This window comes from Sinocyclocheilus rhinocerous, unplaced genomic scaffold, assembly GCF_001515625.1.
Source record: "Sinocyclocheilus rhinocerous isolate Xijiao unplaced genomic scaffold, SAMN03320098_v1.1 scaffold142, whole genome shotgun sequence".
Taxonomy (NCBI): Eukaryota; Metazoa; Chordata; class Actinopteri; order Cypriniformes; family Cyprinidae; genus Sinocyclocheilus; species Sinocyclocheilus rhinocerous.
In genome coordinates, this window is record NW_015644380.1 from 625,824 (window position 1) to 639,226 (window position 13,403).

General features: G+C 37.6%; 1 protein-coding gene across 1 annotated transcript in view; it reads left to right on the plus strand.

Annotated features, from left to right (window-relative positions):
- LOC107758281 (phosphatidylinositol 3,4,5-trisphosphate-dependent Rac exchanger 2 protein-like) overlaps positions 1 to 13,403 on the plus strand; it is a 128,972-nt gene that overhangs the window by 52,255 nt on the left and 63,314 nt on the right. Inside the window, exons 11-14 of the mRNA XM_016575987.1 lie at positions 5,284 to 5,384; positions 8,207 to 8,310; positions 8,416 to 8,465; positions 13,203 to 13,278. Of these exons, the coding sequence (XP_016431473.1) occupies positions 5,284 to 5,384; positions 8,207 to 8,310; positions 8,416 to 8,465; positions 13,203 to 13,278 (331 nt within the window). The remainder of the gene's footprint in view (positions 1 to 5,283; positions 5,385 to 8,206; positions 8,311 to 8,415; positions 8,466 to 13,202; positions 13,279 to 13,403) is intronic.

Here is a 13,403-nt window from a genome sequence, read left to right on the forward strand (position 1 = left end):
ACACTGGAGCGGACTCAGGGGCTGGAGCCGACACTAGAGCGGACTCAGGGGCTCGAGCCGACACTGGAGCAGACTCTGGAGAGCGGATCCGGGTTGAAAACAGTCACTTCCTCCTCATGCTCCTCTTTTGGTTTGAGGTTAAGGAGATTGTAGCTGGCATCACAGGGCTTGACAGTGGAGCGGCCGGAGGGCTTGAGAGTGAAGTGGCCGGCAGGCTTGAGAGTGGAGCGGCCGGCGGGCCTGAGAGTGAAGCGGCTGGCGGGCTTGTGAGTGGAGCGGCCGCTGTTTCTGGGCTGAGGACCGGAATGGTTCTGGGAGCTGGAAACGGAGGAAGGGAGGCGGATTTCAGTGCAACTTTAGCCCCCAGGTCAGCGCTGTTGGAAACCCACTTACGGGCTCGGGGAAACATAGGAGGATATGGGTGGTCGGGGGCGCCCTCCCTGGGCCAGACGTGGGAACAACAGCCCTCTCTGGGCTGGACATGGGGGACAGGAGCCTTCTCTGGGCTTGACGTGGGAACAGGAGCCCTCTCTGGGCTAGACGCGGGATCTGAGGCCCTCCCTGGGCCAGACGCGGGAACAGCAGCCCTCTCTGGGCTGGACGTGGGGACAGGAGCCCTCTCTGGGTTTGGAACGGACTCTGAATTTGTTTGGACTGTAGTGGATTCAGGACTGAACTTGATGAAATGAGCGGAAACACTGGAGCGGACTCAGGGGCTGGAGCCAACATTGGAGTGGACTCAGGGGCTGAGCCGACACTGGAGCGGACTCAGGGGCTGGAGCCGACACTAGAGCGGACTCAGGGGCTCGAGCCGACACTGGAGCAGACTCTGGAGAGCGGATCCGGGTTGAAAACAGTCACTTCCTCCTCATGCTCCTCTTTTGGGTTGAGGTTAAGGAGATTGTAGCTGGCATCACAGGGCTTGACAGTGGAGCGGCCGGAGGGCTTGAGAGTGAAGTGGCCGGCAGGCTTGAGAGTGGAGCGGCCGGCGGGCCTGAGAGTGAAGCGGCTGGCGGGCTTGTGAGTGGAGCGGCCGCTGTTTCCCCATACCCCTCCATTTCGTGCGTTCACGTGAAGGGGTAGGGGTGTCTCAATTCTCTTTTGGAAAGGGGAAGGGCTAAGGGGTAGAATTGGGATTTGGCCTTTAAATACAGGACGAAACAAGGGTAAGACACACCTGATTCAAATGAACACAATCAAAAAAGAGAGAAACTGGGTCTGAAAACAGGCACATAGTGAGGCGTTGGGCCAGCTCACCTGATGGGAAAGCTCGACAAATTCCTCCACATACATTTCCAGAGGGCAACCACCCTGTCGCAGGCAGCACAGCTGGTCCTCAGCCCAATTCGCCATCATATTTGGTCCAGTGTTCTGTTAGGATGTCTACTGTGAGGAGCAAAGGAGCGCGGAGACGGAAGAGATTCAGGATAACAGTTAATGTTAATAAACATCCAAGCAGGGGTAACACAGGCAGGAGACACACGTAGCACCACTAGACGTTTAACACTGGACAAGGGAACATAGGGCAAACAACACTTTAAATACAGGATGAAACAAGGGTAATTGACAAGACACACCTGATTCAAATGAACACAATCAAACAAGTGAGAAACTGGGTCACGGGGAGCACATGGGGACAGAAACACAACAAAACAGGAACACAAGTCTGACAGCTGGACTGTAGAATATATAATGTCCATGTTGAATGAGATGGAGAAGTAAAGCTCTGCCACACTTCCAAACAGTCAGATGTATTTAACTGCTGCACTTCATTGGCTGATACGATTAAATTTAAATAGTAATAATTTACTTGAAATATAAATCGTTTGTAACATTATAAATGTCTTTACTGTCACTTTTGATCAAATGAATGCGTCCTTGCTGAATTAAATAATATTTATTTCCCTAAAAAAAAAATCTTACTGATTCGGAACTTTTGAATTTAATTCACTTAACCCCGGGGTTAATGTCTTTTTATACCTATAGATGGATAGGTTAAATCCGCCTTTTTTTTTTTTGGCAGTGTTCCATACTTGTAGTTTTTAAGGCTGCTGTCCCCCTTTTAATGCCTCGGTTATGAAACCATGCACCACTTTTGCATTGTTAACCCCAAATTGCAGTGTGAAATGATGATGTGCTAGAATGTAACATGAAGTTGTTTAGCATCAGCCAACCAATCATAAACTGCCTTAATGTTTGCCTCATTAAATATTCATGCTGTACGTTTACATTCAGCATTTTAGGGACACAGTTACAGCAAAAGTGAGATTTAAACAAGAGCAGATTTATCTGGCAATATTTACATATTTAGACAAGCAGGTATTAAAACAAATCAACATTATAAATACCTCATAAAATATGCAAATAAGAAGGTTAACCCAGGGTTCTCACATGAAACCTTTTAAACTAACTACTCAAAGAATTAAGAACTAGGGAAACGTGAAACCAAATAACCCAGGATTATGTTAACCTAGGGTTTAGAATATTGACTTCTATCATTGAAACTATGATCGTTTTAAGTTTGATCTGATAGAAATATTGCCGCCTAGCTTTGAATATGTAAGTGTCTGCATTACACTTCAGTACCCAGACCAGAAAATATAAAGGAGATTGTTGCAAGATGTGTTAGATTTTTCCTGCTCTGATCTCTTTTGTTTTAAGTGTGGTTGGGAAATCCTCAGGCTGAACTCAGATTAACTCAGCTCGACTGGCAATCCAGAAGTCTCTGCAGCTGGCATTCATAATTTAAACCCTTTGAGATGTCAATACGACAACCTCACCGTTCACTAAAACAAGACAGGATGCTGTGACACTCAACCACTCTTTATAATGCCATTTTTGGTTGTGATTTGCCTGTTCAAAGGAAATGATAATAAAAAAGCCTCCTCAAAGAACAACTGCTTATAGTTGTGACCAGATTATATTGTAAATGGGTTTAGGGGCACAACTTTTTTTCCCCCAGCATTTCCAGACAGCACACAGACAGCGAGGTCTGGAGCGGGAATGGATTCATTAAGGATAGACATCACAGACAGCAGATAATGTTCATGAGTGGGTGGTTTGTGCGTCTCTGAAAGCCAGATGGACTGAAGAAACATATGACAGCAGAACCTGTGAAAATATATCTCTTTCTGGGTGAATGTGCTGAAACACTGTAGTGATCTGGCCACCGGTTTGTGTTACTATTTTAACGTGTGATTCACAGCCAGTAATATTTTTGACCAATCTCATCTCTGTTTGCTTCATGTATCTCTATGCCCTCATTATTTTAACATCATTTCACTCTGCTCTGCTTTCATATAGTTCTCCCCTTGCAATAAGTGTCTCTCTCTTTGCTTAATGTGCTAAATTTGCATGTTAATCTCTGAGTATTGAATTTTTAGCAAATGTTAGCTCTTAATTAACAAACAGACTTAATTGAAACACTTGCTTTAAGGAAATTATTCACTATATTTAGTTAAACTCCATTTTTTAGATCAAGCTGCTCAAAGAAATTATGTATTTTTTGTTCTCACTCAGGACTAGCAAACAGCATTTAGCAGATGCTTTTATCCAAAACAATTTACAGTGCGTTCACATTTATTAGTATATGTGTTCTAGGCGTCCATGATTGATTGATTGATGGATTGATTGATTTCAGTATTAGTCAATATTGGATATTTATCAGGTGATGTTTATTATGGACTCTTCCTCATTTATTATTAACAATAATGGTCATTTTCTATCTGCACATGTAAAATTATTTTCTGTGTTTGTAAGAACCAGTAATTTTCATCTCACCATAATCCGAGAAATACCACCTTTATTAAAATGAGAATTTTTTTTTTCTATAGCATATTTCAAAACAAGTATTTAACTATCTTATAGTACATATTGTAATACTATGATGCTTAAATGTACTTTTAGCACATAAAACTATATATATATATATATATATATATATACGTACAGTGGGTATAGAAAAGAATCACCCCCCTTTAAAATAAGCACATTTTATTGCTTTGCAGTCTGAAATGCAGCTGTATTTACTAAGTGCAACTTATAACATCCAAGTGAAAGATAAAAAACACCAACATGTCAAAACATGTTTTTTTTTAAACAGAATCACTGAGCTGGAAAATAGTATAGACCAGCAAACTGAAATTCTGTTTATCAGCCCAAATATAATAATAGTTACATGTGCCACCTGAGCTACTGGAACATCTGTGTTTCTTGATTAAAATCCTGCTGTCTTTGTGATCTGGTGGAATTAATTTCAGTAATACCGTGGTGTGATGTACAGTTCAATTTTGCAGAAATGGAGGTAAAAATTTGAAAGCAATTACCAAAGTGACAGCGGAATGACAAACCCTGCATTATTTCCTGTATTTTCACTCTTTCTCTTTCAATCATTGTATCTAATTCTGTCACAGAGACTGTGCTGATGTTATGCTCTACATTTATACATTCTGTCTTGTTCTGTGTTCATCTTTCTTTATTCATTTTGTTCACTGTCATTTTCTCTTTCTTTTTCTATCTCTTCATATCCATCATTCATTCAGTCAGCGAAAGTGCACTATCCAAACTTTGTACACTTTTTACTGGTTGTAATTCACGAATGCTTTGGAATACAGACCTAAGGTTGGTCTCTTTTTAGAGAAATTCTGTCTTCTAAAACCTCAGAGGTCTGCTGGAGTCTGAGATGTTTTTCATGCTGTATCACAATCGGGTTCCATAGACTCTGGGAAGAGCCGCAGGATTACACTGGTGGAGCTTGGCATGTCCGTTTTGGTTTTGCGGAGAGGTGGATGGGAAGGAGAGGGAGTGCTGGGAGTAGAATCAGATATCCTCCACTGAGACAGTGGCTTTACCCAGCAAAATTACTAAATTATACAGGGCAGTCAGTTTAGCTTTATCGGGAGAAAAAGACTTAAGAAACCAGACAAAGATTGAAAAAGAGTAGGAGAGAAATAGAAAAGGAGTACATTTTTTTTCTTATTCTAATCTCTTCATTGTTAAGGGGATCAATGGATGGATTCATAGATAGATAGATGGATGGATAGATAGATTGATAGATGGATAGTAAATAGATGTGTAGAAAGAAAGAAAGAAAGAAAGAAAGGAAATGTGACCAGACTTAAACTCCACCTCACTGCACAAGAAGACTATTAATCGTATTAGCTCGTCTCTGTGGTGTGAGCACTCAGTTTTAATGGATTTTGTTGACAGTCATTCATATAATTTATCGGTCCCTCTTTGATTGTCCTCACATTATTTATATGTCCTCTGTCTCTCTTTTCTTAGTGAGTTTGTGTCGTGGCTGATGGAGATCGGAGAGACCAATAACCCTGAGGAAGGGGTTCATTTGGGCCAGGCTCTTCTGGAAAACGGCATCATCCACCACGGTTAGTTCCATTTCCACTCTATGCCATCATTTTTATCTTTTACTAACATATTCTGACTTTCTGCATGTCAGTATTGGTTCAAATTTTTACAGTAACTATGTTGTGTAACTGGGGTTTGTGGGAGAACGGCAGGGGGGGTTTGAGATTTGATGAAACACTAATGATTAATTAAATTATCAAAATGTTGAAATAAATCCTTTGAAATAAATCCTTTAAAAATAAAAGATAATCAAAATAAAACATTTACTAAAAAAGAAAACCTTTGTATCACGTGACCATCAACCGGCATTAACTGAAAAAAATTGAATATGCAAATGGTTTGTTAAATCATTGAAATATTAACTTAAAACCTAAGGAGGTACTTCAAGTAAATCTTATAGGTCAAAGGTATTCGTCTGACAAAAACATTTGGAAATTCCTGCTGACAACAAACAGTTGACTGAATTAAATAAGAATTAAAGAGAAAAAAAATTCTGTTGATGTTTACTCACCCTCATGTCATTCCAAACCCGTATCACTTTCTTTCTTCTGTGGAAAACAAATTATATTTTGAAATATGGCTCAGTGTTTATTTGTCCATGCAATGAAAGTTAATTGAGTCCAATGTTGTTTTGCAACCCACTGACTTAGTTTGTATGGACAAAACTTCAAAACCTCATTCTTCAGAATATCTTCTTTTGTGTTCTGCAGAAGAAAAAAAGTCATCCAGGTTTGAAATGACACGAGAGTGAGTAATGATGACTGAAATTTAATTTCTTTTGCCTTAGTTATTATAATTCTGTAACAATTAGGGGATAGTTGAGAGCCAGAAAAAAATGTTTAACACATATGCTAATCTTATAAATAGGAAAAAAGGCAATACACCATATTGAACTAAAGACCATTGGTCATCAGTCAAAACCAGTGGGCCTGATTATCAAGTTTATTTCATGCCTGCTTAGCTCAAAATAATAAGTTGAGTTTTCATCATCACTGTTTGTGCTTTATTAATATATTAAAGGTATAGTCCACCCCAAAATAAAATTCTGTCATCATTTACTCCCCCTCATGTCATTTCAAACCTGTATACATTTCTTCTGTGCAACAAAAAAGAAGAATGTTGGTAACCAAACAGTTTTGGGTCATATTGGGGCCCTATTGTATTTTTGTCAATAAGGAAGTCAAAAGTGTTTGGTTACCAACAATCTTCAAAATATATTCTTTTGTGTTCCACAGAAGAAGAAAAAAAGTCATACAGGTTTGGAATGACATGAGGGGAAGTAAATGATGACATAATTTTCATTTTAGGGTGAACTATCTGTTTAATGCAGATGGCTGATTGGACAAATAGCCCTCTTAATATTTCAAGAGCCCTGACATCATTGTTCTCAAGCCCTGAGGAATTCTGGGAGCGTCCAAGAGCAGATGGCTTTTTATAACTTTCTCTATGTTTATATAAAGTGTTACAAATATTCACCCCTTCACACCCTGCTGTTTGTTTAATACCGAGGGAAATGGCTGGTCTTCTGCTATTTCTTTTGTCATTTGTTTGGTCCGTGGGTTCCAGTTCTGCTTAATGCATGCTCACCATATAGACCTTTTTTTCCTTAAAGGAGACTGACTGGCTTTGAGCCAGGACTTCATGCTAAATCACTTTTCACTTCACCGCTTCCTAACAGGGAGAAATAAATTTGAGCATTACGGCTCTCTATCCACTTGCTCGCATTTACAGCTTTGGTGAGAACGATATTTAAGCCTTTGCTGAGTGTTGCATTTGTGCTTACATGGAGCTGAAAGCTTCTAAATTCCACTGAGAGATTCTGAAGGTCCTTAAGAGTTTTTGTAGCTGTTAGTGCCATTGTTGTAAAACTTTTTAATACCAACAAAGATATTCAATCAGCCTCATTGTATAGAATTTCTGTCTCCATGCACATGTAAAATTAATCCAAATAGAATATAAGCCATACGTTTTAAATCTTTACATTACATTGTTAATGTTGTATGTATTTGAAATATAAGTGCTAATGAGCAATGCAAAAAGTGTACAAAAAAATTATTTTACCTTTTGCAAATATGTTCTGAGATCACATGACCAGCTGATACTTCTGTAATCTTCATTGCTCCCGTTATTGGACAATTTTGTGGAATAAATTACAACTACTATTTTAATAAATTGAAATAAATTACATACATTGTGTACAAATAAAGGTTAACAATTATTTTTAAAAAATTGTTCACAAAACTTTTAAAAAATGTAATCTATGTAATTATTTTGTGGGACTGCTTGTAAATGAACTTAATTAGTAATATTGCTATTATAGTTGGTAATATTTTCATTTATTTATATATTCTCCCGTTTGGGGGTTTTCCAGTTTAGAATTTTTGGAAAGATTATTATTTGTATTTTTTTTTGGTAATATATTTAAAAATGTAATTTATTTCTGTCAGCATCATTACTCCAGTCTACAGTGTCACATGATCCTTCAGAAATAATTTTAATATGCTGATTTCCTGCTCAAGAAACATTTCTTATGTTGAAAACAATATTTTTGTGGAAACCATGATACGTTTTTATCTATCAGGATTATGTGATTAATAGGAAGTTCAAAAGAACAGCATTTATTTGAAATCTAAATCTTTTGTAACGCTGTAAATACTGTCACTTTTGATCAATTGAATGAATCCTTGCTTAATAAAAGTATTGATTTCTATTGAAAAATAAAAATGTACTGACCCCAAACTTTTGAACAATAGTGTAAACATACATGTATATGGAAACGTATTATTTGGATGCATTTTGTTCTACTCTTAATTTAATCTCCACACTCTTGAACTCATTTCAGTTACAGATAAGCACCAGTTTAAGCCAGAGCCGGTGCTCTATAGGTTCCGCTATGATGACGGCACATACCACCCTCGCAGCGACATGCAGGATGTTATCTCCAAGGTAACTCAAGCAGCCATGCTCTGCTAAATGGCCAGTTTCTCTCTACCTCTTTCTGCCCTTTGGAAAAGTTTGGCACACAAGAACAAATGTCCTTCTTCCCCTCAGGGTGTGAGGCTGTTCTGCCGACTCCATAGTTTATTCACACCAGTGATCAGGTAAGGGGCCAGTAGCTTAGTTCCACCTCATTACAGCTGTCTCTAGTCACACCAGCTCTGCCAGGTGCGTTCGCACCCCTGTCGCTTCTCCTTCCACTCTAAAGATAGCACCTATAGGAAAAAAAACTGATAAGTGATAAAAAAATCTTTTTATCCATAATTAGTTCAGTTATTTATACTTTTTATGTATGTTTAGGCACATAACAAGATAATCTTGTAGACATTGTCTTATTTTTAGTTCATGGAGTTGAACACAATGTTGTGTCATGCTCCTATGTGAGTAATCAGAGTGGAAGCCCTAAATGTGAAACAGGTGCATTCCTAGATTTTGGCAGCTGACAGACCACAGGACATTAAATTCCGCATGTAAACACAAAGCTAATGGACTCTGATGGCACATTTTCTTGTTCGGATGATCAGATGGATTCATTTTCCAATTTTCTGCTAAAGTCTACAATCGTTGTTGAAGGCCTGTTGGACTGTACTACAAATATGCCATCCCATAAATGCATTCTTAAGAGTTGCAAGCTATTTTCTGGAAAGTAAATTGCATACAAATTTAAGTTTTTGTCAAAGCAAAAAAACTGAGTACAAAGTATACAGTACAGAATATATACAGAGTATATACAGAATTCAATATAAAAACTAGAAATAAAATAAAACTGATTTCACTAGAAATTAGAAGACTTCTAACAAGGTCGTGTGGTAATTTAATTGCCATCCAAATCCACATCTCTGAGTTTTCAAAGAGGGATCAATTCAAAATTAGTTTTGTAAATCCCATACGGCAACTGTTGCACTTTGTGGTAATGTGCACACATTTAAATATGTGTTTTATTTGCACACATTTAAATATTTTGTTACTGGAAACTTTAACAATTATTGTATTATGTCAGGTTTTGAAATTGCCCATTATTATGGGGTGCAGTACTTTTTACAAAATAATGAAATACTAATATAATTAGGTCTTGCACAACTGATCATTTTACTAGTCAAACAAGTAGCCAGGTCAAATGTTGGTAATACTTTAGAATACTGTTCCGTCATTAATGAACAGCTACACAAGAACACATGTGTAACACAGTATTAGCACTCTAGTAACTACTAGTAACTAACAAGTAAGTAATAGCGAGAAATAGTGCTTAACCTAATGTGGTAGTTCACTATTAGTTAATCAGGAACTACTATTTTTTCCATACCTCCCCAAGAACCACTAAGAACTACTGTAAACAGGTTCATAATTAAAATGAATAATGCATAATGTATAATTAATTCTAAAGTGAAGGTCATGGTAACACACTAGTGACTCAAGTATTACCAAATTCTTCAGAAGGATTTACTTATTATTTGGATCAGTATTCTAAAGTGAAAAACACGATAAGTCTCTAGTAATTACTGAAATCATTGTTAGCTTTTGAGGTTTTTGTAAGATTTTGGATAGCAATTCCTTTTGCTAGATTTGGTAACACTTGAGTCATTACAAGTGGGTTACCGAGATCTTCACTTTAGAATACTGATCCAAATAATTAGCAATTCCTTTAGAAGGATGTAGTGACACTTGAGTCATTACTATGAAAGACCTTACATATATCTCAAAAGCTTACAACGTCAGTCAATATTAGGGAGTTATCATGCTTTTCACTTTAGAATGCTGAATACTGAGAATAATTAGTAGTTCCTTTAGAAGGATTTGGTAATACTTGAGTCATTACTAGTGGGTTACCATGATCTTCACATTAGAATTTATTATACATTATGCATAATTCACATTAATTATGAACCTGTATAGTAGCTCTTAGTAGTTCTCCGGGATATATGAAAAAAAAGTAGTTACTGATTAGCTAATAGTGAACTACCACTTTCAACTGAGCACTATTACTTACTAAATCATTAATCAGAGTTTTTTGTTAGCTGATAGTTACTAGAATGTTATTAGTGCATTAGTTATTTGTTCCTGTGTAGTTATTAATTAACGACAGAACAGTATTCTAAAAGTGTTACCCAAATGTTTACCTTATGTAAATAAGAGTTAACTTATTTCTAATTATGTCCACATTTTTAAAAAGACATCCAGCATTTTGAGACAGGAAGCCATTTAAATCATAGTGTGTCAGTTTCGTATTATTATATAGGATATTAAAATAATAAAATTGTAAAATGGATGTTATTTTTTTATAATTAAATTTAAGTATGACTCATTAATTTTCCAAGCAGTAACAGACATTTTGTTTACAGCTGACAATCATGTGACTGACCACATGAGCACCATTTTCCCAGCTTCGTAGGAACTCACTCCTCAGTGAACAAATCGCCATCTGAATGCATGAGTTTTATCACCGAGATGCCATTTGTTAGCTGATAGTTACTAGAATGTTATTAGTGCATTAGTTATTTGTTCCTGTGTAGTTATTAATTAACGACAGAACAGTATTCTAAAAGTGTTACCCAAATGTTTACCTTATGTAAATAAGAGTTAACTTATTTCTAATTATGTCCACATTTTTAAAAAGACATCCAGCATTTTGAGACAGGAAGCCATTTAAATCATAGTGTGTCAAAAATTAATTTTTACTGACATCCCCATGAGATACAATTAGCGTCCGAGTAGGGCTTAAGAATGCATACATTCCCATATTTCTGTACCCTGTACTGAGCATCTCCTCCGTGCAAAGCTATAATTGGAGAATTCAGCTCTATTTTTCTATTCAGGTATTTCCTGCTGGTTGGAGGGGCTCTGGAGGGGCTTCACACCCCCGCCTTACCCATATTTAAAAAAAACCAGCTCTTCTGCGCCCCAAAATCCAGGATGAGTAACATTCCAGCCATACTGTATAACAGTGAGAAGTAGAACAAAAAGAAAGTACATATCTAAGAGTGTTTAAAAATGACCAAATGCTCAAAATCTGGAGACTGCAAAGGATTTGAAAGGTTTGGTTGGCTTTGCACACACTTGTCCTACAGATTGCAGTGCTCTTGTGCCAGGCATATGACTGCCTGTGGTAACGCTGTTTACCCTCATTTGTCACGCTGACAGTTCTGAGTACAGCTACAGAGGAAAGGGCTGGCTCCATGTCTGTAGCGGTCAAATCATGGCAAGGCCTGTCCAGACTCACACTTGTGGTCTGTGATTAAAACAAATCCTTATATAATCGAACAGAAACCATCATACACACTTGAGGTGCATGTGAGAGAGGATTTCTTTGAGAGAAAAGGCACATTTCCTGTCATCTGGAGGTGTTTGGTTGTGAAAAAATGGAATGGGGATGTTTTCGAATTCTCTGAATTCAAACAGCTAAGTTTGGAGTTGAGTGTGTGTGAGCGTGTAGGGTGTGGGCCCTAGCTTAGCTCTCTGACCTAGCGCAGCGTGTGTCCCCCAAGAGACCCTTGGCTTCATGGGAAAATCTTTGCTCCATTTCATTTTCTGTGGTCTGGAAATGGCCACAAAGCATCCATTTGACCCATTCCAGGCCCTGGAGCTGGACCAAACTGAGCTGAGAGTCACCTGCTGACCTCTACTGGAGCTTAAATAAGCAACGCCAGTAGCAAGACACTTAAGAAACAGCATGAGATGCAACTCAGTAGCCAGAGATACCCATCTGAATGTTTATGACTAAAGTGGCGTGTTCGACCGGTACTGAATTCACTTTTCCAGAATGGTTTAATCGTGTAAACCTGTAATTTGCACACTGGCAGCATGCTAATCCAACCATGTATAAAGTTGTATTTTTTTTCCCATTCTGTCATATCTTGTGTGTATTCTGTCATATACATCCCAAAATTGACAACCAGGATGTTATGTTGAACAAAAAAAGTTGTTCAGATTCATGCACTGATTTGTTCATCATTTCATTCACTGTTTGATTTAATGGCTTTAGATGGTAGCAAGTTGTCTTTTTTGTTGTCTTTGTGTGATTTTAGTTAGGCATTGAATCATTAACTCAATGATTCATTTAAAACAAGTAGTCCACAACTGAAAAAAAGATTCAGATTCATTTACTGCTTTGTTCATGGATTTATTCACTGATTCATTCAGTGGCTTTAGGTGGTGACAAGTGTCTTTTGGTGATTTGTTCATTGATGTCTTTACTGATTTGTTCAATGGCAGGTGTTTTTGAGTGAAACATTGAATCATTAACTCGATTCATTAAAAATAAGCTATTAACGGATGAAAAAAAGAGATTTGTTCTGATTCATTCAGATTCGTTCACTGATTTATACATTGGCTTTATATGGTGACAAGTGTCTTTTTTTAAATGAGACATTAACTCAACGATTTATTAAAAATCACATCACATCACAAAAAAAGGGGTCGTCTGCTAAAAAGATCAAAACTGGAAAAAAATGTAAGAAAAAAATCTTCAACAACTGACTAGTCAATTAGTTCACCATTGTGATTACTTGACATCTTCTCTCATCTCAACATATCAACTTAGTAGAACTAAATCACCAATTTAGTTCTCCCAGATCAACTTTGTGCCACTTAGCATGGTCAGCAAGAGCAAAATATGTGCAGAAGGTCCTTATTCGGTCAAACATTATGACCCCTTTGCAACCCTAAAAGAAATTCAAGGTAAAGAACTTGTTTGGGCCTCGAAAAATTGAGAGGAAAAAGTTGTTGTGACATAAAAGCCCAGAACAGGCAAGTAAGGGCAAGGGTTAAAGTTTAGCTTGAAATGTGTGTAAAGAGGAGACATTTTTTTAACTGTTCAAGTCAAATTGTACTTGTTTTCCATACAGGGATAAGGATTATCATCTACGAACATATAAATCGGTGGTGATGGCCAACAAGCTGATAGACTGGCTCATAGCACAGGTAAGATTTGAGTTTGATTGTTCTGGACATTGATACTGTTTTATAGACCGATTGTAAACACATTGACATCCATAGGAAATGAGACAAGAGGAAAGAATGGAGCAAAAGTGGTAGCTGTTTCCTAA